Raw genomic sequence first — 27,120 nt, 5'->3', positions numbered from 1 at the left:
CACACACACACACACACACTCCCTGCCACCATTTCCTTTCCTAGCCGGTTCTTCATTCATGCACTCAAACACAAACACGCGGTTGGAGCGCCGTGGCGAGGTACGGCAGCAGGGACCAGAGCAGAGAGAAAGAAACATTTAAGAGGACGGACTGAAACAGAGCGTGGTTGCCGTAGTAACCATTACCCTCGCACCCTCCCTCCCTCACTTACTCACTCCACCTCCATTCTCTCTCTCTCTCTCTCTCTCTCTCTCTCTCTCTCCTCCCTCCCTCCACCTCTGTGCTGGTGATGCTCGCGTCTCTTTTTCTTTTCCATCCGGTTTGTCCTCACCTCTCCTGGACGCGCTCCTCTCACACTGCCAGCGGATGACACACGAGGAGGAGGAGGAGGAAGAGGAGACGAGGAGAAGCTGCTGTCTCTTCTCTCCCGTCTTTCCATCACTTTAGAAAAAAAAAAAAAGAGAGAGAGAGAGAGAGAGCAGACCCAGAGCAACAACCAAAAGAAAAGGACACACAGGATATACATATATCACATTCATAAAAGATACCCTACTCTTCTCCATTCTCCTTTTCAAGGAGGGCATTTTTCTTCCCTTTCCCCCCCTTTCCTTTTCTACCCCGATTTTTTCCTCTGAGATCCCGGTTTTGTCACTATACAGCCCCTGAACTTCTCTGGGATTTCAGGTGAGGCACGCGTGTGTAGTGTGTGGTGCTTCAACAATTTTTTCTATTACCTATCATGGCTCACGCGGCCTCCCAATTGAAGAAGAATCGGGGGGAAGTGGATGTGAATGCAATAGAGGACGAGAAGGAGAAGCGGAGGAAGAGCAGGAGAGCAGCATCCCGGGAACAAAAGAGAAAGGTAACAGACGAGGGGCTGGCTGGCTGGCTGGCTGGTGGCTTCATCTGCTCCGCTCCGCTAGCATCATTGGAGCGTGACTCTGTGTGTGTGTGTGTGTGTGTGTGTGTATCTCTACATCTCCCTCAGCTTGACTACCTTCATCAACTCAGCTCGGAGGTTGCCTCATCACACGTGCATAGATTAATGTAACGTGTTTATGTCCGTGCATATAAATCAAGACACATGTGGAGTCTGAGGAGCGTCTTTGACCTTGTGAGCAGAACGTGCGTGTTTCTCTTTTTTCACGAGGGCGTCTCTCTGTGTGTATCCATCGGCATGCATGCAAAGTGTTTGTGTGTGTGTGTGCGTGTGTGTTTTCGTGCGCGATAGCTCAAAGTAAGACAAACAATTTCACCTGTTTCTGCGCGATGATCTCAGCCGTCCATCTCCAGATGATGTCCGTATGGACACATGGAGCGCTTTGACTCTAATATCGTCCGTCTTTCGTTAAAAATACGTCTCACGGGGCTCCCTAACATATTTGGTCGTCCTTTTTGGTCTCAATGGGGGAACGAGGTGGTCAGTTGTTGTCATCAGCCTGTGATGGATGTGATTTGGTGGCGTATTTCAACCTCATTGTGTGCTTCATACCAAATTAAACAGTGGAGGGAGCTGCAGAGAGCGTGAGGTCATGCTAATACGTGATAGAGCACATGTTAGGAAACAGGACAAACAGGCCGAAAGGCAAGAAAACTCTTCTTACACTCTCTTCATGGTTTTGGAAATATGCGAGTGCTTTATTAGGTTTTTTTGTGTGTTCCTGGCTGTTGTATGTGTGCGTCTGTGTGTCTGTGTGTGTGCTCGGATGCACAGACAGCCATGTATAATGCATATACGACTGATTTATTGATGACAAAGCTTTTCATATGATGGAGGGGGAACTGGAATACACATGGGTCGCCCTCCTCTTCCTCCTCTCTGGCATGTCAGCTCTTTAGTTTGGGCAGAGCAGTGGGTCAAACCCGTGCAACATGAGGCGGCACGGAATAAGTAAACAGAAAAACAAAAAGTTCACTTTCGAATCCACAGTTAGGTTTTCATACAAAGTCCTCTCTGCCTGGAATGTTCTAGTGTTGCACTCTGTGTATTGAATGTGGGGAGATTTGACCGTGAAAGATCTGTTCAATAACAGTGACATTTAGTGCACTTTGCGCCCATGGGTGCCTGGTTTTGAATTATGCTGCCCGCAACGTTATTTGACCTCAGCATAGACGAGAGGCGAGCTAATCTTTTCTCGACCAAAACAGAGAAACGAAAATAGATTCATAAGGTCAAGCGAATTCATGTATCAACTTCTCCGTACGGCTAAGTATGTTTTAGATCAGGAGTGCGCCTCTCTTTGCCGTTCCCTCTGTGTTTGTGTGCGTCACGTGTGTGGGAATTATGTGTCTGAGATGCTGATCTGTATAGGAGGTTTTATGGTCCTTATGAAGGGTCATGTTTCATAGAAGAGAACAGGAGACAGAGATGATGAGGAGAGGAGGGAGGAGAGGCTTGTATTGATTGGACGGTGCACAGCACCATCCATGAGGATAATAAACTTTCTCTTCTCACCTCGGCCCGCCCTGCGTCCTTCCCTCTGTCCTCACACTCTCTGTCTTTCTGTCTCTTTTTTTGTCCCTTTTGTTTCCCCGTGTCTCTTTTGTCTCCTCACTTTTTGGCTTCGGTTCTCCCCGTTCGCTCAGGTACCTCTCTCTTTGACTTTTTTGTATTATTTATTAGCGCTTTTGTTTGGCTCCCGCTGCTACCGCTGAATAATACACTGTACCAAAACAAAAGTCAAACGCTGAAGTTAATTTGTTCGTCACTGTTTTGTTGAGAGATGTGAACTTTAGGTCACGGCTGCCGGTCACTCTCTGCCCCCCCCCCCCCCCCCACCTCACACACACACACACATATTGATACACAGTAGTTGTATTGCTCACACACCTCCTTCTGCTGTTGTTTTTTTCAGTGGCTGTCCTTGCTCGTGCATTGTTTACCCCTGTTGGTGGCCTTCCAGCTCGCACTGTGTCGCACAATACATGAGAGGTGTCGGTGTCATCGAGACACATGATATAAGGGTGGCACATGCAGAAAGACCATTAAGAGATGAGAGGACATTAAAGTCACAGGCGACACAACAAATGAATGACTGAAAAGGCTTCATCACGCGGCTTCAAAACCCTTTTATTTCTGTCTCGCTGCTAAACTCGTGTGGTTTCCTTGGTGCGAACTGTGCAACAAACCGCTTTGACTCACAGCTTTCACGGCTCTACGGAGGCTATATTTAGATGGTAGAGCAGGTAAGAACTGTTTATAGAGAGCTCTTGTAAATGCAGAGTGGTATGTCTTGCCACTTGCATTAGTCACCCGCGGGTGCCGTAACCGTATGTGTCATGAACCGCTGCAACATATTCTGATATAATAGAAGCCTGATCCCCCCCGCTGTTGTCAAACAATATTTCATCAGAAAACAGTGATAATTAACCTAATTACTTTGGAGTGTTGTGTAGCATCAGTTCATTTATTAAATGATCCGCCAGTCAGTCAGCTTGGCAGCGATAGCGGATTGCAGTGCTGTGTTTTGAGCACTAGTGGAGCTGAGACTTTGTTTCCATTTGTGTAACAGATTGTAGCTATAAGGTTACCAGAAAATACTGTTTATATTGCAGTGTACCACCGTGTTTACATTAAAATCAGAATATAACATAACATGCGGTCTATTGACACAATGGCCGTGTCACTCCCTTGTTCATTCCTTCACTCCTCTCTAACCACACTCAGCAGTGAATTGAGATTTTGCTATCTTGTTAATCAGAGAGCGACTGATAATCAGCCAGGCTGATTATAAGATCTCATATTTAGGATTTATTCTATTGGAATGTTTTTCCTTTCTTTCATGGCTTTATTTGACAGGACAAATTTAAGAGAGAGGGAGGAGGACGTGCAGCTACCAGGGCACTCCAGGAATTAATCTATTTCTTGTCAGATTGCCAATAAATCTGATTAATTCAAATATGTGCTCCAATACCAAATAGTAATTAAGCATTAATGATCTGAATATTCAAAGTAACGAGTAACTGAAGCAAGGAAATGAATGTAGTGGAGTAAAAAGTACTATGTGTACCCAAGAAGAGTAGTGGACTGGAAGTACAAATACCTCAAAGATTGTCTTATTTAACTTGACATATTGCATTGTGGGACTGTAAGCTGAAATTAGCTCCTGACATCACTTTTGTTTGTTCCATTTTGAAAATCTTTGATGCCACTATGAGTAAATACGTGTTACACTCAGAGGGTTGTATAGTAAATAGGGAGTGATTTTTGGATGCAGATGTCGTAACTGAGTATCAAAAAGACATCGACTACGCGCTTGTGACGGAGATGAGGAGTAGCTCATCGTGAGGCCTTTTATCTGACAGCACGGGGGCTGTCTGGGGAGGGATCCCTGCCACGGATGCCTGACAACTCCGTGTAGTGTGTGTGCGTGTTTGCAGTGTGTAGCGTCAGGAAAGCAGCACAGAGGGAGATAAAGGGCTCTTACCATCAGCGGCGTGGGGATAGCGGGATGTTTTACTGGAGAGAGACAAGGAAAAGAGAAGAGAGCACACCTGAGAGAAAGTCAGCGGAAAAACTCAGTCGCCGCAGTGGTCAGACGAGCGGGAAACCCCCGTTACACTGTTACATAAATTCTCCAAGCTGCTTTACTTCTAATGACATTATCTAGAGCCAGGAGCCCCCAATGGATTCCCTGAGAGAGAGAGCGAGCTAAGCAAAGCGCAGGTTTCCTGCTGCCGAGTCCCAGTTTTACACATCACCCTGTGCGCCGCCACAGTACCTATTGTTTCTCTCAGAGATTATATGGGCCATGTGCTAGCTTTTTATTTCAGTCTTAACGTGATGGTGTTTTATCTACAAAGGAAACTCTGCACCTGTTTTCCCAGCTCTGTGCACCTGTGTCTTGACTGTGTTGAAGGCCTGAAAGCAAAACTTACAACGGGGGAAAGCGAAATTTGATCCACTTCATTAAAAATTCCAAAGATCACTGGCACGTCCTGCACGTCTGTGGCGAATGTCATCATCATTTATCTCCATCATCACCGCTCATTAGAGGTTAGAATCCGGATCACAGCAGTGAATCTAAAGCAAGACTTTGAAATGACTGCTGGAAGGCGAGTGGCAGTGTTGAAATTGGATTTCAGCCCTGCGCTGCCTTCAGAACAAGCCCATGGCAACAAAGTCTGCCCGGCCCTAAGAGGAAAAGCAAACCGTGGGGAAAAGAGTCATCAGGCTGCAGGCAGGCATGCAGGGAGAAAACATAATATCAGTGCATATTTTAATGGATTTCTCTCCTGTTTTTCTGTCTCGCTTCTCCCTCCATTTCATTTCTCTCCATTCGCTTTCTGGTTTGGCTGAAACAAAGCCGGCACGCGTGTTGCTTCCCTCCTCTTTCCACCCACCTACTCCTTCACCTCCTCCCCCTCCCCGCCAGCCCATAAAAGATGGAGGTTAATGAATTCGGCGCTCATGCATGCCTCAGCTAATTGCATTGGCATTGGGAACTCCTCCCTGTATTACAAAATGTTTTCACCATCAAGATGGCCACCGGCTGGACGGCTGCCGAACGTGACTTTGAGAAGGCTGCCAAGCTTCTGTGAGACGAAATAATGACAACTGATGAAGCGTATATTGCAGTTTTATTCGCTCAGTGTGAATGGGATGTATGTGATTAAGTCAAATAAGGTTAATCAACTGAGAAGCTGTTGACCAGTTTGTAGTAACACTTGTGTGTGTATGAATCTGAGAGGGGCAGTAGTCATCAGTCAAAATAGCTTCAATGGTGAACATCCACTCATCAACGTGGACTGAACGTCAGACTGTGAACACACACTTAACTCAACACACAACTCATTCACTAAAGGGACATCGGAAGAGAGATTTGTACCTCGATCCTGTCCTTTGAGACTTTCACTGAAGGCCTTGTTAGTGAATAAGGTATTTTATATTCCTCCACAGTAGAGGATGACAGTCCTCTAATATGTCTACTGTCTGGAATATAAAAATAATTAAGGCTTGAATACAAGCCAAGCTCAGACTACAAGGAGTTTTCGACTGATTTATCCCTGATTCAGTCGCAGGAGAAATCTGGTCTGGGAACATGGTCGGTGCTGATGTTCGGCCAGCAATGTTCGGTAATGTGACGGGTTTACAGATCCAGTCTTACACATCCTGAACTCTTTGCAGAGTCAGCCAGCACCCGATAATTTCAAACATGTTTGATATTCAGAAGCTAAAGCCTGGATGACGATGTAAGGACTTTTTCAAGCAGGACTACGCTGGCCATTAGCCAATAGGAGAGACAGCTGACAGTGGTGCCAAGCAAGGGTGAAGCCTCTAGCCCTTGAGGCTAACGATAGCTAGCATGCTATTGTTGACAGAGCTGTGATGGGGAAAAGCCTGTGTTGACTGCTTCTCCCCAATCATCCAGACTTATGCTTTTGTTTTTCCTTTTGTTTTTCCTCACTGCAAAGCTGTTGCTCCACACCAGTCTCCGTTTTGTTTACATCTGCTTCCCCATGAGATCTCGTAAGGTGATGCTTCGCTCCCATCGGCACGATGAATAATATTATCCTGAAGCGTGTGATGCGCCATTATTTTCCACTCTTCTGGTGTGTGCACGTTTGAGAGCAGAGAGAAGAACATTTGCGATGTTTCTCCTAATGTGCATCACATTTCAACTCATGTGGTCGGAGTGTAATAAAAAGTACACTAAAAACAGACTCAGAGAATATGACCACACATCAGATGTCTGTGAACAATGAAAGAGGTTTTGCCTACTGTGATTATTTCTTCTGCTCATACTGGTCAGTAAGACATCGGTAATGTATGGGGGACACAATCCACACTTAAAAGTTTATCTAGAGCTACAACAAAATGATAATTCAGCAGTCTGACTTAATGAAATCAAGTTTAAATTCCGAAGATGATTGATTCGACTAACTCAGACTCAAATAAGCTTAAGACAAGCTTGCAAATACAAAACGAGGACTATGGATTTTGGACTATGGATCTTTTCATGGCCAGTATGAAGACGAGGAATGGCTGCAGTGAGCAAAGCCTGATTCAGTATTCAAATGGTCAGCTGACAGAATCACACCTTTTTTAGATTAACAAGGCCTCCAGTAAAAGTCTGAGTAGAGAGGATTGATGCGTTTAAATGTTTCCCTTTTCTGAGTGAATGAGTATTATAACTGTAAGGCTACAAACAACCCATAATGCATCACTCTGTAAGAGCCATTGTTCCCAACCCCCACTTTCTAAATGTAATCCTTAGAAAAAAAAAAAACAATCTTGTGATGTAAAATCAAGCCCAAAAATCTCAGCAGCACCACTTTGGTCCATCGAACCAACGTGTGATCCTTTCTGACAACACTGATCAAACCTACAGACCTTCAGACCCAGATATAACACTCCATAAATCTTGACAGCGCTACGTGGTCGTATCTTATGATCCAATCGCTAACACATTATAGCAGAAGTGAATCAGTCTATTTTGCCGCTCTCTCTTGTATTAAACCTGAAACCCTGAAACACGCGGGATCCTACCAACGGGCGACGCAGCGTCCTCACTCTACTGTACGCCGCTGCTGCTATTGTTCTACATTAGCTCCAGTCTCTAAGGGGAAATGAGAGCGTGTAATAAGGATTGTTCTAATTATTGATCCACCACTTCAAGGGTCCTCACTGAGCGCTGCTGCTGGGGGATGGTGTGTGTGTGTGTGTGTGTGTGTGTGTGTGTGTGTGTGTGTGATGGGATTTCTTTGGGGAGCTTTCGTAACTGGAAACCTATGTATGTGGGGATTTGTTTGTCCTACTGGGAAAAAAGAAAATCCATGTCGTCTAGTTGCGGTTGGTGGTCTGGTACATCTTTTTCCCCTTTTTTTTTGTGCATCAGGTGATTTAAATTGCATTCCACGCGACATCCTTACATCCTTTTTCTCCAGTCACATGGTCGCCGGCTAACGTGTGTGTGTGTGTGTTCACTGAAGAGTTAGATGGAGAAAAGCGTTGGAATGGAGAGATTGAGGTAGAATGAGAGAGAGGAAGAGATAAGGACTAATAGATGGAGAGGGAGTGTGAAGGGAAGGAGAGAGCGAGCGATAAGAGGAAATGTGGAGAATTAGAGAGGCAGGAAGAGAAAGAGGGAGAGAGTAGAGAGCATGATCGTAAGCCTAAAGGTCATTTGAAGGTGAGTGGCGTCTTTCTTGCCGCTCTTCAAATCCACGTGCGCCCTCCCTCCTCTTCATCCATCTTGCTCCCTCTGATCTGGTGGCACCACTGGATTGGATTCCCTTTAATAACATGGACAAGTTCAGATTTTTCATATACTTGCAGCCCTAATCCTGGCATTTAAAAAAGAGAATGCCATACAGGGAAGGATTTCACTGCCTTACATCTTTAAGAACGAAAGAGAGGAGACGAGAGTTTAATCCTTTTCTCTTATCTTAAGATGTCAAAATTAGGGGATGCGTGATTTACACTGGACAGGAACGACATATGAAACACATTTTATATTTCACACGTCAGAAATGTATATACGTGATGTCATTTTGCATGCGTAATTATCTGTGAAATAGATGTCCGTACAATGGCTCTCTCATGTGAAATATTGTGTTTCTACACGTGTCCTATATAGGCGTAATTGGCATGAGCTATAAGATGTACAGCTAAAATAATTTGTAGATTTGTGGATCATCAGAAAATATGCAACTAATTTTAGAATCACTGAATATATATATATATATATATATACTTTGTCATACCTTTCCCTTAATTCACAACCCCAGTTGTGAGGATTTGCTGCCTTTCTTTGTCTCATGTGATAGTAAACTGAAGGTTTTTTAGGTTTACTAGCAATATAGTGGCATCAGTCATCAGTCACAGCAACTATTAACTGAGGAAACAGTTGGCAGATTAGAGCTACGTGACATTGGATAAAAAATAACATTGCAATATTTTGGTTTGCGATATGAACAAATACAGGAATTTGTTTGAATGAATCATTCTTGGTGATTTTGGAGGGGATTGCATTGTATCAGAAAACCAAAGAAGGCCCTGTTTCTATTGATAAAATGACCAAACATAATCATGTGTCGCTGTGCGTGCAGAGCCTGAATGCTACTCACAGTGAACAATCTCCTGCAACCCTTAAATCCGAGTTAAAAATTTAACATTAGGCAGACATTTCTTGTAGATTGGTTAGGGATCCCTGCAAAATTTCCTTTAGTATCAAGCGGCAAAACAGTTGTGGTAAGACGTGCTGCCTCAGTTAACATCACGCACATGTAATGCTGAAACAATAAATTGTGCTTCCCTATGGCTGATTAATCCGTAATAAAAATAATTGTTAATGTAAAGCAGAAACAATATGCTGTAGCTTGCGGCTATAAGAACAGAAAACATAATATGCATGTAAATACATAAACCAGTGCTTGTTGTGTAATTGTGCTGCTGTACAAATGAGCTGTACGTTAATGCAAAACACAATTCACGTGTTTCATACATTTTGTTTGCCTCAGAGACACGATCGCTGAATCCTGCGTAGTAACGGGGGGTGAAAAGTCCTCTCGGCCACATATGGGAGTACATTCTTGTAGATGTCCTCACCGGAAATGCAAACTGTACAATCAGACGTCCTCAGAGGGTTCAGGATCATAGTTCAAGTTTCCAGCTGCCAAATGAGAGCAGATGTTGGAGAGAAGCGTCTCCGACGCCTGCTGCCTCGCAAACTGTCGGACGTGGACTCACCTCCATCACTCGTCTCATTTAAATAGGACCGACTCACCTCTGAAAGGGTGAGACAGAGAGGAGTTAGTGCAGTTCACCGTGAGATTATTCACACATAGTTACAGATACAGTAATGCTGCTTAATGATGTGATTATAGAGCTGGACAGTATGTAAAGGGGGCGGGAGGAGGAGGAGGGGGAGACTAAAGACAGAGGAGAAAGAAAGAGGAGGAGATAAGGGAGCTTGATGAGGCGAGGACTGAGGGAGAGAAAGAGAAGCCATGGGGGGGGGGGGGGGGGAGGAGCAGGTGTGGAGGAGATGCAGAAAGGAAGAGAGGGGGAAAAGGTGACATTCTGAAAAAAAAACAAGGAATGAGAGAAAAGAGACGAGAATAGAAAACTGGACCACGGCTGATGCTGGGGTTGGTGTTTGAGAGGCAGCAGAGGAAGACGTCCGAGGAGCAGCTCTCCCTCTCTTTCACCTACTTTTACTATAATGCTTCTTTTCTTTTTCTGCACAAGTCGCAACTCACTGTTCACTGAAGCAGCAGAGTGTGTGTGTGTGTGTGTGTGTGATTGTGAGAGAGAGGGAGAGTGAGACAACGCCTACACTCGTGCTACATCACACTCATTAATCCCCTACTGTGCATCCACGCCAGACCTCTTCCATCAGGCTCTTAAACGCGCCAAATGGTGTGTCACGGACATGTGTGCGGGTGTGTGTGTGTGTACATTTATGCATATATGGCAGGTGCTCCTCACACACTCACAGATAAAGCTTATCCAATTGAAATGGTGCTGTCTTGCTCTCTCTCTCTGTCACACACACACACACACACACACAAACCAGTCCGTTGACCCTTGGGACTCACGCCTGTACGGCTTGATAATTACTTTCTTTCGCTCGCCCCCCACCTCCACTTCCACCACCACAATGCCGTCTCCCTGTCCTCCACTTAACCACCTGCCACTCCACCATTGCATGCAGCGATAACTGGAATCACGCGGTCATCGGTTTTGGCGTCGGGCTGGTTTGACGACAATGAAAGCACACAAATGTGTTTGATTAAGGAGATGTTTGTGTAAAAAATCGCAGATTTTCCAGCACCTTCCGTCAGCAGCTCTGGATCACATTTTTCTCCCCCAGAAAAAGCCTCTGTCCCCGGGCAAGGGCAGGAGCGCGTGGTCCTGTGGCCTTGTGGAGCTCAGAGGCTCTGGAGCTGAGGAAATGGGCTGTGTTAGGACAGATCGATGGTAATCACACCTCCCCACAGTTGGCTCTCTCTCTCTCTCTCTTAAATGGGGGGAGGGAGAGGGAAGGACGGAGAGAGGGAGGTTGCAGCAGGGGGTTTGGGGTGGTGGTGGTGGTGGTGGTGGGGGGGGTTGCATACAGGGCTCCCTGGGGAACAGAAAAACGCCCAGATTCATGATTAGAGAAGATATATTCACCCCACCCCCGCCCACATCCACCAACTCCAAAACATGGATGCACCCCATGCTCCAGCCTGATTGTGCAGACTTTATACTTCCATACCTCCATCCCTCCTGCTCTTGTTTCTCTGTTATGGTTCCGGTGCGCTGCATTTCTTCTTCTCTGAAATATGTATTATTGCCCTCTGAAGCGCAATAAACATCCCGTGATGTCCAGCTAATAGACTCAGCTACAATACCCGCTCCCAATACCACTTTGTCACAACATATAGACTCTATCTTTTGCTTTTGGCCCTGAGGCAAAGACTCCATTGCACCTTAAAGGAGGTAATTTAGTGTGAAAAGATTGCAGTCTTTTATTGCAGTGTAATCTTTGCATGGAAATCCTCTGTGTGTGTGTGCTTGTGTGTGTGGCCTTGGGTGTGCTGGGTAGTATAGTAGGAGGTAAAACAGGCGGTGAAACGATCGCTTTTGTCATCTGCTGGCTGGCAGAGTACGTCTTTAAAGCAAGCCTTTGCAGAACGCAGTAATCCACTAAACTGCCGGCTGATGGGGAAAGGTTGGTTCTAGCTCCGAGGTTGCCTTGGTATTCTTTTACTCAGCCTGTTACGTGTCAGATCATTGGAAAAATAGACCTTTAGACGGTAGAACATGATACACAGCCACACACACAGACACACACACACACACACACCAGAGGAGTACAGTATTTGGCTGCATTTCTAGTGTTTTTATTAACAGTTGTGTGCACGGCCAGAATAGAAGCGAGGCATTCTGTCTGCTTAACGTTTGATACTGAATTATTCACTGGCGGCTTTGCCAAACATGTTTGGACTGTGTTATCAGTGAACACTCAAAGCATATTGAGGGAGGGAAGTGTATTTTATCATCCCCATGAAGAACTGTCCTCACTGAAAGATGACTGAGGCAGAATGACACAACTGGGTTCACCGTGGAGTTACTGTACGGTAGATTTAGAGAGGTCAGAGAGGATTCCGGCCTGGATTTAACAGAATCACAGTATCAAATTGGACTATTCAAGGATGAGACTGCTGGGGAAAGAGCAAAATGGTGATTTGTATCATGCCTATATATTTTTAAACGCCCCAAGAGTTTTGATTCCTTTTGCTTTTGTTCTCTTGCTCTGTTCCTGGTTCACCCTCAGGGATACACAAAGTGGATTTCTTTCAGCCGATACCAATAACCTATAAGGTCCTGCGTCTCAAGGCCGCTACTAGAAAAATAACCAATCATTTCACATTTTTGTATTTTGAAAATAGCTTAGTTCCATAGGATAGCTGTAAATATGAGATATGCCCCATAAAGAACGAATGTCAACCTCTGATGTATCTGTGGATTAACATGAAGTGCTAACATAAAATCCTGGAGACTGGGATGACTTTCCAGGTCCAGCCGTTTGACGTTGCAAGCAAGACGACAGCATGCATTCTTCTTCTTTTTCTTCTCCTTTCTTCTTTCTCTGTGTTTTTTAAGAGATTACAAACCAACTTAAGAGGAGTACATATCAGTATATATCACCGATATGATACAAATCCTCAATATCGGGCTGATATATGTCGTACATCCCTATTTGTCCCAACAGTAACTAGAAGGGAAAAATCAATGACTGCCCTCTGATCCAAACCATCCTTTTATTACTGTCATCAATGATTATTTGTAAGTTTATTTCATTGCCATTAAAAGCGAAAAGTGGTTTTCTATTTTTTGCTCTTATGTTGGATCCCAGTCGGTTGATGTATACTATAATTAGTGAAGCCTGAGGCTTTATTAATCCCTACATTGTGATATAGTACAACAGATGTTGGTGTTAAGGGCACTAATCAGAATTATTACAGACTATTAAGGTCTTATTTTCATCAGTGGGGGATCATTTTCTGTATAATTACACTGTGGTCACAGATCTTTATGTTTTCAAAGGCCCTTTGATTGTTTTTTTTTATGTATGCGGGCCTAAAAAACATTCTTTTACAGTAAATGATTGGTGCCAAGAGGCGTATTGTCTGTACATGTTGTGATATGAGGTTACCCTCAGGGTAGAACAGGTATTCAGGATTGATGCTGTGCTCTGGCTCTATGTGCCCTCAGAGCCCACTGCTCCTGCCAGAAATCCATCACTAATACTGTAAAGCAAGGGCAAAAACACAGGAGGTAAAAAACACAGAGAGGAGAGGAGAGGAGAGGAGAGGAGAGGAGGGGAGAGGAGAGAAGAGGAGAGGAGAGGAGAGGAGGGGAGGGGAGGGGAGGAGAAACTACAAACCAGCCTCAGTAAAAGTTGAAAAGCTCCACTCAAGATGTGGCAGGGATAAGAAAGCTACACAATAATAAGGGAACTAGAACTGAAACAATTAGTTTATTAACAAATGTGTTGACTGGCAGGAAATTTAGCAGCAATTATTTTATTGTTATTAATTAGTTTAAGTAATTCTTCCAGAAAAAATGCCAACAATAACCCAGTTTCAGGTCCTCTATTGTGAGGATTTGTGACCTAATATCATTTTAAACTGAATATCTTTGGAATTTGGATAAAACAAAAGACATTTGAAGACGTCACATTTGGCTTTATAGGTGACTGGGATGTAGTTTTAGCAATTATAAGAGCTGAAATGATTTGTTAACTGATTGTTTAGTTGATCAACCGGAAAACTAACCATCAATGATTTTGGTAACAGCAAAGATTCACTGCTTCTAGCCTCAAAAATATAAATATTTGCCAAATAACTGATTCCGAAATGTTCTTTTTGGACTTTTGTTCAGACAAAACAAATAATTAAATAAGTCCACTTGACATTCTTCACTATATTCTGACATTGAATACTCCAATGATGCGACAGATTGGTTGATTAACCATGAAAATAATCTGTAAACTCATCAGCAATGAAAACATTTTTAGGGAAATGAGTCTTGCATTTCATGTTCCTGGAATAAAGAGGGATGTGTCACCACTGAAGCGCCGCTAATGTTAAACGTAAAGCAGTGATGATGACTGTTATCGCGCTGATGATGGAGGTGAAACCTAATCTTTGCTCTATCAGCTTTCACCTCACACACTCATTTCATTACCAACACACACTCAGACAAGACTGAGTCACAGCAATTTCTCTCATTCCCCATGTGGTTATTAATTCTTCTACACCGCCACTGGATGGATAGCTGGCACATTATTTTCAGTATCGCTCCTTCTTCTTCTTGTGGTGGTGCTTCTTTTTGCTTCCTGCGCCCATCTCGTTGAAAATAGAACAGCCCTACAGCAACTTCCAGTCCGCTCCTTTGATGATGTGTATCGCCATGTTTACAATATCATACTGGGTATTTTGGGTTTTTCCTTTCTGGTCTGTCTCATCTGTGTTTCACCATAAATCCATAGTAGTAGAGTAATCCCACGCTTCCTACCTGAGGGGAAGTGAGTAACCTCACAGGGAGCAGCAACACCGCTCATAGTGTCTTTGTTGTCACATGTGACTGGTTTTAGATTTTAGATCCTTGAGGTTTGAGGTTATACACAACTATATTGACAAATGTCGTAAAGTTCAACTGTATCTTATTAAGAGAAAAATTCAAACATTAGATGGTTCCAGCTTCTCAAATGTGACGATTTGCTGCTGTTCTTTAGGGTTTTTTATGCTTAGTTGTAGCTATGCACCCCCATTAATCCTCCTACACAGATCAGATAGTAGCCAGATGTTGGGCTGCAACTAATGATTATTTTCAGGATAAATTGATAAAATCTAATTAAGAAAGTTGTCCCACAGCCCAAAGTGATGTCTTTAAATGGCTCCTTTTGTCAAACCAACAGTCCAGAACTTTGTTTATTGTCATAAAAGACAAAGAAAAGCAGCTGATCCACACTTTCAAGAACCAGCAAATACTTCACAGTTTTGCTTGAAAATGGACTGAAACCTTTCAGATCATAATCAAAAATAGTTCATTTTCACTACACTTATCGATTAATTGGCTAATCAGTTCAGCTGTAGCCTGATGTGTCTGATAAAACTGTTTTTGCAGTGGGCTCATTAATCCAGTCGCATCAGGCAGCAGACAGCTTACAATATGTCGCCATCTCTGATGAATAACATTGTTTATCTAAATACGTTCAGCACAGTGAGATTTCAGACTTCAGGCATCAGATTCGTCTGAGCGCTGCGTCCTGTCTTGGTTTGACAAAACAAGGAATCTGACGACATCTCCTTGATTTCTGGGGAAAAGTGATGAGCTTCACTTTTCTGTTCACAGATTAATCAATACTGAAAGTCATCGCTCGTTTCAGTATAGTACTGTAGGATTCAATCCCACAGATAACTGTGAGAAATAATGTACGGCAGTATTACAGTAAAAGTAGACACGTCATCGTCCTCTCCGTCCATCTGAAGTTCCGTCTAATCGCACACTTTGCTATCTGTCAGCATCAAGGCTTGATCTGATGCGCCGAGACGCAGCAATATGAGTCAGGTTGTTGTTAGTGTTGCTGCTGACTAGGTTGCTGTCACTGTGTGTGTGTGTGTGTGTGTGTGTGTGTGTGTGCTGACTGGTATGTTGTCAGCTGTGTGTCAGCCATCTTGACACCCATAGCAGACTTTTAACTTTTCTGGGACCTTCCATTCTGACAGCCAAATGGCCGCTCCAGCCACGAGGAGAAAACACGGACAGACACACACACGCACACACACACACACACACACACACACACACACACACAAACACAAGTTGCTGAAGTGACCAATTAGAAGAAGTGTTGGAACTAAGCAGAAATGACACAGAGTCGACAACAACAGAAAAAGCTGTGCTTGTTCTTCCTCCCACGGGGTCATGATGACTTTTGCACCATTGAATTCTTAACCTTTACCATTCATTAATATGTGTTTGTTTAGAATGCATTTAAAGGTCTTGAACAGTCGCTCATATCACGTTCGGATGTGTTGGCACAATTGAGATTTGACTGTTTAATTCAATGTCACCATGATGCCGAAAATGTAATGTGTCAGGCACCAGCTATTCGACATCTGGTGTAGTGAGGCACTGTGGTGCAAATGGCTGATTGAATGGGCGAGATGTGTGTAGAGATGTGTGTGTAGAGATGTGTGTGCATAGCCTTTGTCTAAATGTGTGTTTTCCGCATTTTGTGTCTTCGTACTGCAGCTGCACCTTCCTGGATGCGTGCTAGTGTGTGTGTAGCTTACATACATGTTAATGTTACACGCAGGAGACACCTCAAGGTGAGCTGAGTGTGGGGGCGGAGACTATACGTACGTGACTTGATCATTTGAGTTGCTGTTGACACATCACAGCTGCAAAGCTTCCTTATAGGACACAGAGCGGCCTTTATGTTGTGATGCTGACCTCAGTTTATTTGCATGTCTCTCCTTCCTGTAGTGAGGGGAGCATACGTGCAATTTCCCTTTAAATAACTTAGATGAACAGAAAATAATTTGCTGAAAATCTCGGCTAGAGTTGAAAGCAAAAACCAGAAGAGAAAAACAGAAACATTCAGTACAAAGAGAGATAAGATAAGACTGCAGAATAAAAGGAAGTTGAATTAAGAAAAGCAGATCAGAGTCCACCTCAGTAAAGAGAGCAGATACAGAACAATGATGCTGAGCTGCAAAGAGCACCGTACTGTGTGTGTGTGTGTGTGTGTGTGTGTGTGTGTGTGTGTGTGTGTGTGCGTGTGCTGCTCTCTTGGCTGCTATAGCCAAGCTAACTGACTGTACCCATCAGTCAAGGTTGTGTCTTATTATAGGTCATTAGTCTCTCTGCTCAGCTGCGACCTTGACGCTACCTGCGGGAGCATATATGTACCACAGTAGGCAAAATGAGTGTGTGTGTGTATGTGTGTGTGTATTGCACTGCACAAAATATGTGTTCAAGACTGCTTACTGTGTGTATACGTGTTGTTTTTAAGTGCGTGTGTGTGTGTGAGCACACGTGGCTGCAGCCTTGATGAGCAGTCAGCGCCGGCTGTGTGTGATGGATGGACGGACACGGGGGGTCAGAGAGGGTCAGCCAACACACCCTCCTACAGAGGGCGGGGAGGGCACACAAGGATGTCAGTCACAGGTTTTAGTGCTACAGGACTCACGCTGGTCCGAAGTAAAAGTGCTGCCACCCACGATAAAAAATTGTCTGCCGTGCAGGACAATAGTCCCGACTGCCAGCAGTCGTTTACTGGTTGTTGCCTTTTACAAACTCTGACAGTTACACAGCGATGTGCAAACCACAGTGTACCATCAATTTCTCACCCAGATATTTGACTTATCGTGTATGCAATGCGTTAAAAGGGGTTCGATACTGAGTCTCCCAGCCAAAAAACAGTCTGGCACATTACCCAGAGTAAGTGTCGGTTCAGGTTTTGTACAGAATAAACAACCGAGGTATAAAACGTTTGTGAGTGACTTTTAGAAGTGCTGCCATTGGACTAGAGCTGCAATGATGAGTTGAGTCAATGAAAAGAAATTATTGGCCGTTTTCCAAGTAAAAATGTCACAAATTTGCTTTTTCCAGGGTCTTAAGTGTAAGGATTTGCTTACGGTGGTGTCATATTTACATACAGACATGAGAGTGGAATTAATCTACTTATGAAACACTCAGCAAAGAAAACAAGAACGTGCTTTTCCCAGAAAATCACTTTTCCTTTAAATAACAGTCAGTTTTTCTGCAGCACTTAAACTGAATTACAGTCTTCAAACATGTGTTAGTGCACTGCGAGAAACCATAATTAGACGTGTGTAGTAGTTTGTCATTGTAGTGGTTTTTGTGGATAATGTGCAGCTGGTATAATGGTTTTCCATCTGGTATAGTAATTTGAGCTGGTGTGCATGATAATGTTAAAGGTAGAGTGTGGCTTCAGTGAAGAGTCTTTCTTCTTTCTTTTCCTGCCATTTCATTAAATTGAGCACGGTATTATGAAGGAAATAGCACCTCCATTAGCGTAATTATTGCATTGTGCTTCGTGAACTGGACAGCATCAGGCTGAATAAAAGCGGATGGAGAGATTGCACAGCCGAACTAACCATCAGCCCTTGACAGCTTGTATCCGTGAAATAAACTGCTGTATTTACACCTACGAGTCTGTGCAGTGTAACATCTGGGAACCACCACATGTTCGCTTGAGCGGTGGTCAAGCTGTTTTCCAAAATACTCATCCTTGTGTCGCGTGATCTACGTGAACCGGAGTGCATCCTGAGCCCCGCCGGTGTAAGAGCGGCGTCTGTGTTACTGTATTATTGTATTTCAGTGGATCAGATTCATGTTGCAGTAACCCAGAAAGGAGAAGAGGGAGGGAGACATTCTGGATCATCCCGTACCCCCCTCCCTCCATCGATTTCCGTGTCCCATGTCCGCGCTAAACGCAGCACAATTGGTGGAGGGACTCTGCTCATAAGCACAGCCTGCATCAGAGTAAGAGACAGACAGCAGCAGAGAAAGCTTTTTTTTTTATTTTCCCTGTTTTCCTTTTTTTCTCTCCTCAAAGGTAGTCACATGATCTGACTGTCAGGGCCATTCCTCCTCATGTGTAGGGACTAGGATTGTTGCACTGACATCTGCTGGTGTTATTAATCTAAATGAGTTGCTTCAAGCAGACAGACTGAATGGCCATTCCCCCGCTCTGCCCCCCCGTAAATATATTGAAATCCTTCTCCAGGCCACGCTTGACCCGGTTGACCCTTTGAACTCTCGTAACTCTCAGGGATTGATGTTGTCGTTCAGTCACAAGATCATTATTGCAATAAGGAGCCTTGCGTGGATGAGCTTTTGTTCCTCTCCAAAATTGAATTTCAGATTTAAAAGATCTGATTTAAAAATGTTGTTTTGCTGCTGAAGAAGTCCTGCAGGTGTTCTGGGTTTTCTTTGGTGGGGAATTGAACCATTTCCTCGCAGCAGATCGCAGGTGAATTTCTTCACTCTACACACCCACGGCGCCTGTCTTGTTGCTAACGTTTGGGGAGCGCCGCTATTATGGATTTAGGCCTCCCCTTTCAACAGCCTATTACTTTGTGTTGCCGGAGGGGCAGCTGGCTGTTTCGGCATCTAATCGCCGTCTGTTTGCCAAGCAGAAACGCAAGCAGGATCTGAAGGACCATTACTCAAGTATAGTAGGCCATAACGTGTAATAACCTCTGTATTTGTGGAGGAGGGTACACGTTCTTTTAGAAGTGTAAATGAAAGATCGGCAGTTGTATTGGTGAGCGTGTTGGACATCGGATAAATGGAAATCCCCTTTCACTCCCATACTGCCACTTTCTTCCTCCTCTCTCAGACATCCTCCACGTCTGGGTGGAGCATTTGGTTCCGCTTGGCCTGGAGTCAGAGGGTGATCACGGAGGATTAGAGTATTGTCCCCTAATTTTAACATGTTTACTGAGCCATCCGTGTGCATGTGTATGTTTAGTTTAGATCCTTGTGTGCAAGTTTTGCGTCTGCCCGCATGTGTGTGTGTTTGCACGCGTGCTGTGTGCAGACTGGGGGGGGTCCAGGGGGGACAGATGGCTCGTGGTCTGCTCTCGTCTGGTGCTCTCTGGCTGCCAAAGATCAGGCGAAAACAGTTAGAGCGCTCTGCACTTCATTCAGCCCCGCTCGACACGCCAAAACAACAGACCTTCCTGTGTTTTATAGATAGCTTTATGAGCTTTTAAAGTGGTACGGTGGAAGCCACAGAAGTGACATTTACAGCAGGTTTTGTTTTGCTCCGCTGACAGATTATATTTGACAACGGATGTCTTGTTTTATTTCTTTGGCTCTTTGCTTTGGGAGATCTTGAGTTGGAAGATTACAACACAGTTTATGACTGGCACAGAGCTCCCTGTGTGTTTATATGCCGTCTTTCAACCTGCGTGTCTCTACTTTAATAATTTATCAGGGGGATGTCTGCAAACTGCTTTTTCCGGTTCTCTCAGTTTGAAGGTTTCATGAAAAAGCGTGACACTATTAAACACTTTCTCCTTGAGTTTGAATCACTGGTTGTCTTTGTTTTTGAAAGTTTGAGTTGAATGTACAGCCGCAGGATTTATTTTAAAAAATGATTGTTTTGACAGATATTACAGTTTTGATATCTGTCTGATGGTTGTTACTGATAGGATAACTAATAAATGTACATTTTTGTATTTTCAAAAGAAGTTTCTAAGCTGTAGTTTATGCACACAAGGGTAAAAACAATCTTCTTCTTCTTCTTCTTCTTCTTCCTCGTTGTCCTCCTCTTCTACTTCTACTGTGTTCATTGGTGGATCTCAAATCAACGTTGAAGGTGCTTGCAGCCACCTACTGTATTGGCGTTTGTAAATGCTGTGCTTGTTTAGGCAACGGAAGCAGTTTTTTGCTCTATTTATCAACATTTCAACATTACAGATAACTAGCAGATAATATAGATTCCCCAATATCTGGCCTATAATTCAACGATATGATAGTGGTAATGATTATTTTTGCATCATCATCTTTATTTTCAGTGAAAAAAGCGATTAAAATCATGATAATGTGACATTTGTTGGGCTCTGTATCAATCAAACATGTTCTCTCGCATCTGGAGAATAAGATTCTCTGCGATACTTCCTCATAATGCTGTTGTGCCAAACTTTATCTTTACCATCCATGTTATTTGGAGATTGCGCTAAGATTGCAATTTTGATAATATTTCAGTAGTGAAGCCAACAAAAAACAGAATAACGTTTGTTCCAGTCAAAGTTCTGCAAGTTTTCCTCTCAAATGAATGCATGGTCACACCCTAGATACAGGAGGTGATTTGCTGGATAAGAGCTCTGAGCTAAATGTGTTTCCCGTCCGTGGCGGTTTTGTGCAAAGTGATAATGAGCACAAGAAGCTTTTAGACTTGGCTTTTTCCTCTCTATAATGTCTGGAGGAGAGCCTCTCTGTCTGCGGCAGGAGTCTGAGCAGAGAGATAATTATCAGCACACACATAAATATTATACACAGTCGCAAACACTCAGAACTCCTGGAGATGCATTGCTGAGTATCTGTGGTCGATCTATACACACAAAAATGTATTTTGCTGACTTAAATGACTGGTACGCAAACACAGACACGGACGGGGACACCGAGGTCGGCCTGTGGTCTGTTGGCAGAAATTGCCAACAAATAGGACACTGGAAAGGTAGAAGGACAGAAAGACTGGTAAAACATCATTGGAGGCACCTTCAAGCTCAATTATACAACTCTGAAAGTCATCTAGAGTCCAATTTAACCGTGTCCTGTTGAAGTCAGGCGGCAGACGGACATCTAGTCTCTCACTTACTGTCGCCCAGCTGTGCTGCTAATCCAGTGGAACAGACAGGGACATGTAGAAGGCCAGAATAAGTTAAGTAACATGTTGGTGTGTGTTGCTTGCACGGATACTAAGGTGTCATCAGGTAGTTTAGATGTATACAGCTTAACACAGTCTTTCCCTGTCTGTACACCGACTGTGATGTCTCGGCTGCTTTGTTGCTCACTGGTTTGAAGCCTCTAGTTTGGCGTTCATTTACGGCCATCGCCATCTTGATTTTTTGGACGAGAAGTGATGATATTTGGACGAGATGGTGGAGCTGGGGATGATATCCTGGTGGGATCTGACTGAGAGTCCAAGGAAACACAATAGTAGCGACTAGTCAATCGCAAGGAAGCATTCCCTGCTTTAACATCTAAAAATGGGACCATCATTTACCAAATGAACATCATGTCAGATTGAAGAGGGCTTTAAACAGATGATAGAGATCATAAACTCATTAGGAAAATGTTTACAGAGGCAATAAATCAAGTGAGAAGTAGGCTCATTTTTTTTATAAGCTTAGATAGAATATGATATATTTTTGAAACCAGTGAAGTCTCCCCCTGCTGGCTATTTGAAATAATGCAGGTTTAAAGCACTTCAACTTGACTTCTCAGACCTGGAAGCTCTGTACATATTTTACACAGTCAATATCTAACACATGGAAATGGATATTTGTAAGGATTTGATGGCGAGAGAGGTGGAGGAAGACGATGGAGAGAAAAGGGAAAAGGTTTTCTCAAAGCTTGATCTGCCCCTCGGTTGCAACCATTTCTTTTCCACCAGAAATTAATCTGGACAAGTTGAGGGGAGGAATGGAGTCATGATCATCAGTTATAGATGTCAGCAGCTGATGGAGTGGTTAAATCATGCACCTTTACATACTGTTTTGAAAGAGACTTCAAGAGCCATTTTTCTTGTCTACTGCAATACTAACAGCACAGTCACGAGGACGTAGTGGAGGAAACAGATTACTTCCTTGGAGCGAGCTGGATCTCCCTTCCTTCATTGGATCGGTGGTAACTGATACTCCGAAGCTTAAACTGGCATACTCAATCTCGTGATTAGATTAATTATGTCGTATCAGTTCAGCCTGCTCAAGTTTATTTGACACGCTGAGAAACAGAAGAGAGACAAAATTGACAAGAAAGAATTGATTGATGTTCTTGTGCATGTATCCGGGTGTAAAGTGAGTTAATGTGTCCGTAGCCGTCGTTTGCGACCGCGTCTACATTACAGATGCATTACATCAATCCGCGTGTGCCGCCCAACCGGAGGAGCATTTGGCTGTAATCTGCTCAAACAATCTTCTTCTTTGAGTTCATATTCGCGGCACTACAAGCCAACTTGATCTGAGTTTGTGTCAGGGGCGAGAAGGATATAGGGGACCGTGCTTTTGTTCTGTAGGCTTTTGCCTTATTCCTGACCTCCTTCGTTGACACATTTTTTCCCACACGCTCATTGAAATTCATAAATATATGTGTCACATGATGTACTTCTTTCTCTCCTCCGTACAGCCGCGCACACACACTTGCAGCGAAAAACTCATCTCAATTTCAGCTCCCACCGCTCTCATGTGCTACCTGCTGTTCACACAAGATTGACTCTTATTATTGGGAATAGTCATTTCAGTCCATCTACTGGTTAGTCATTTGCATTTTTATGTCCCATTACTGTACCACAAAGAGTGGGAGCTCACTCATAAGAAAAGGGAACTGGCTTTTTGACACAGAAGGTGTTTTAAGATGGTTTATGGACTGCTCTTTAGTCATTGCATTGAGATGGATTCACTTCTCAGCCATGAGAATTAATATTGATCACTGAAGTGATACAAAGGCTAATTGTACCTTGGAGGTCTATTTGGTAAAAACTAGCTCCTAGACTTTGTGATTTGGATCGAATCTGTGTTCCACTGATTTAATCGCTGCAACGAAGGACAGAGATTCACAAATCGTTCATTAAGATATTAAGCAACTGTAATCGATATTGTGACGGTTCAAAAGACCATATGTAATGTGAAAGGGGTCGCTTGTAGTGTTGAACCCAGTGTTTTATCTCCCCAACTCTCCATTTTTCTCCTCAGCTCTTCTGAGCACTTTAGTGTCTTTCAGCTCATTGTTTTGGTTTTCCTGCCAACAGCAAAGCCGTTTTTTAAAATACATTAAGTCTTCTCACTTTTAAAGCTTCATTTTCTTCAAATGTTAAGATCGGCTAAAGAATTTGGGTGGTTCAAGTTTGCAGCCGATTCAATTTGAAAAAAAATATTTAAAAGCCTTTTAACAAGCTCTGTTTGGAATGTATTACCCTACAAGTGCTTTATGAATACAAACAACCAAGTGCAGGTCTCGACTGATGAACAGAGACTGTTGACACAGTGATGAGTCATAAGGCTATCCCCTGATGTGAAGCTCAGAGCGCAACGACACAAAAAACACCTTTCTGTGACACTAAGGTTGTCTTACATAGTTGTCATGCAGGAGAGTGTCCACCAGAGTCCAGTGTTTGACTGTTGAACAGAGTGTGCTGCAGGTCACACTGAGGCTGGAGGAGGAAGAGCAGAGGGGAGAGGAGGAGGAGGAGGAGGAGGAGGAGGAGGAGGAGGAGGAGGAGGAGGAGGAGGAGTTTGATGTCTCTGACTTTGTGCCAGATTTAGCCAAACTCTGTTATGTTGTTTGGTTTCCTGTGGTCTCCTGTCACTGTCCTGCCCTTCTTTTTTTCTAGCTCAGTCTGTCCCTCTGTTACATCTATATGTCCTCCACTTATGTTCTGTTTCTGTCTCACTCTCCTTGTCTCTCATACGTTTAACCTTCCTGTTGTTATACTCTCACTTTCTTCTGCCACCCTCCTTCCTTTTTCTCCTCTGAACACTACCGACCCCTCCATTTTTCCTTTACTTCTCCTCCTCCTCCTCGTCTCACCTTTGCTCTCCTAGAGCCTGTCATAGGGTGACTTTTTGGCGGGGCAGCTATTGATCCAGAACGGAGCACTAGTGTGTAGATTTCACCTTTACAGCTGACGAGTCAGTTGGATGAAATCCAGTGCGACATTTAGGTTCTCTGCGCATCAGTGTCGGCCTTATTGCCACCGGTCCTCCACAGTAGAGAGACAGGAGACCTCATGTGTTCAGTAGAGCTGCAACTGTTAATCGATCAGTTAATGAAAATGAATCATCAAATATAATGAGATTTAAATAACAGTGTAATTTTTCAAGCAAAAATGTCCAGTATTTGCTGGTTCAACCATCTTAAATGTAAGGGTTTGCTGCTTTTCTTTGTCATTCATGAAGGTAAATAAATAAAATCTTTGGGTTTTAGACTGTTGGTTTGACAAAGGAAGACATTTCAAGATGTCAGTTTGGGCTCTAGGAAATTATGATGAACATATTTTACATTTCTTTCACATTTTATAGACTCCAAAATCAATTGATTAGTCATGAAAATGATTGGCAGATTGATTGATGATGAAATGGTTGTTAGTTGTAGCCCTAGTATGCATCAGTTGTGGATTAAATATACTAATAAGGTTGTGATTTTGTTTGCATTAGCATATATTACCTTTCTAATAAAGTAATAATATTGATTCCGTCAAACACAGGTCAGCCAAACTGGTGGTTTATGTTGATGTCTGAGGTTTATTCATTTATTCGCAGCTACAGTTCAGTGGTTCACCTGTTTTCTTCTCCAAGTTCCCTCCCTCCTCTCCTCCTCTCCTCCTCTTTTCTACCCTTTTCCCTCGCTCACTTCCTATCCCTCCCTCCCTCCCTCCCACCTCCCTCCTCCCTGGCGTTTTCATGTCCCGGGTGACAAAGGGGAGCTGTGCCCTTGAGCGTGCTCCCTGCAGAAGGAGCAGTAAATATCCGTCTGCTGGATGTGCGCTGTATGTTCTCCACAAACATTGAGCAGACTCCCCTGAACGAGGCTGGTGGGATATTTTACTGCTCCTCCGAGATGGTTGAGCTCGCCTCGTATAGTCTGTGAAACCAGGAAAGAAAAAGCCAGCAGGGACACAAATGGATTAGCCCAGAGCCATTTTTTTTCCCTTTGAATATGTCAGCATATCTGTTTTGTTAGGACTGGATGTCACAAGATTTATACAAGCCCGGAGCAAAGAAGGGCTTCTAAGAAATATTATGATTAGTATTCTGTGGTATCACACAGTGCACATTGATCAAAGAAGCTCTTGTTGGGCAATACATCGATATACTCTAATCCTATGGTCTTAAATATAGTAATTGTAATATCAAGAATTATCTTAAATGTTGTTTATTTGCAGTAATGTGATTTTCCAGGCTTATTTGAGTGCTGTAGCTCAAAAATATCAACCATTAATTGTTGTCACAAATTATATTGAAAGTGCCTCCTAAAGCACTTATCATAATGACTGTCTACAATGAGTATTTCTATTTGGTAATTTCATCTGTTTCTCAGCTGAATTTGGTGAAGTGTCTTACATCATCAGAACTGTATGGTGACATGCTTTCTCTCTATCTGTTTTTTGAGTTTGTCTGGTTTCAGATCAGATTTTTCATAACTATGAAACAGTAAAAATATAAGATAAAAGCAGGTGGAAAAGGCAATTTGCTCACCTGTGAGAGAAATGAAAGATGTACATGGCAGATAGAGAAACATCTACTGCATCTACTGCATGATTATACACAAATTCAATTAAATAGTTCATCAATATCAACCACCTCTCTGTCTTACTGTGATAACCTCTTGCTAGAAATGCTGAAATACTGTTGTGCAAATATAAAAATACATAAACACAATGTTAAATATCTCATAAATCCCACAACAAGAAAGATTTCCAATCAGCTATCTGAAAATGTTATTTTCTAGTTAATGCCTCTTGCCATAAAGTGTGTTGTGAGGAATGATTGCGGTACTGCATGTGCGTGAAACTGTGTCAGTGGAGATAATTTTCCTGAAGTGGGCTCGACTCCGTTCCTCCTTTGTTGTAACCTCTCCCAGTAACCATGGTAACTGTTAGCTCTGGTAAGTGTTATCGTGAAGGGGGCCTTGTGCTGCAACCAATCACATGTTTCAACTCGCCTCTTCTGGTCCAGAGCATCTGTCACTCCCTCTGTCAGCTCTCACGTACGCCGCACTCAGTTTCTCTGACTCTCGCTCTCTACCTCTCTTCGTCTCTCGTCTGAAAGTTGATAGCGCTGGAAAATACCCATGATGCTGTGGTGCCATTCCTCCGTAATGGTGACAGAATGTGAATGCAGTGTCCGGTGGATGGATGTCTGTTCTGTCCAGTCTGTATGAATGCGTATGTATGTATGTGTGATCCTACAGGCAGCTCTATAAATAACACTGCCTGGTGTGATGCTGATAAACTGAACCATCGCTCGTTATTAAAATACCACAGGCAGAAGGAAAGACTCATCACACATTGTTCCGTCACTGGGATTTTCCATATCCTGGAGGTTAATGACCACAGTGTACACGTCTGTTGAGCGTGGCCTTTCCACTGTAAGCAAAAGAGTTTATTTAGCATCCCTATCATTATGCTTTTATTGAACAGTTTTGTTTAGCAGTAAGTGTGTAGAGGTCACGGTGGTGGACTATTACCACACTGCGTCCTTCTTGAGAACATCCTCCCCAGTTCCACTCTCTTGTCCTAATACGGTCACTTCTTGCTCCGAAAAAACAAGATTGGACCAATAATGCAAACTTGTATTTTCAGAAACGAGTCCACAAACTAATGGGTGACTTCACGGTGGCTCCGTCCAATAGTTATCAT

At 43.4% G+C, this 27,120-nt stretch overlaps 1 protein-coding gene across 38 annotated transcripts in view; it reads left to right on the top strand.

Annotated features, from left to right (window-relative positions):
* LOC115596334 (ankyrin-3-like) overlaps positions 1–27,120 on the top strand; it is a 141,179-nt gene that overhangs the window by 33,491 nt on the left and 80,568 nt on the right. For 30 of the 38 annotated variants that reach the window (XM_030441305.1, XM_030441299.1, XM_030441297.1 and 27 more), the window contains exon 1: positions 301–863. The exons of 1 other annotated variant lie outside the window; for it this stretch is intronic. In XM_030441305.1, the coding sequence (XP_030297165.1) occupies positions 741–863 (123 nt within the window). In that variant the 5' untranslated portion in view covers positions 301–740. Of the gene's footprint in view, positions 1–293; positions 864–27,120 lie in introns of those variants that run through there. 7 more of the 38 variants (XM_030441320.1, XM_030441318.1, XM_030441321.1 and 4 more) reach the window with 4 other exon arrangements.

Source organism: Sparus aurata, chromosome 15 (assembly GCF_900880675.1).
Source record: "Sparus aurata chromosome 15, fSpaAur1.1, whole genome shotgun sequence".
Taxonomy (NCBI): domain Eukaryota; kingdom Metazoa; phylum Chordata; class Actinopteri; order Spariformes; family Sparidae; genus Sparus; species Sparus aurata.
Note: the sequence above shows the minus strand (reverse complement) of the source record. Positions and strands in the feature narration are given on the sequence as shown.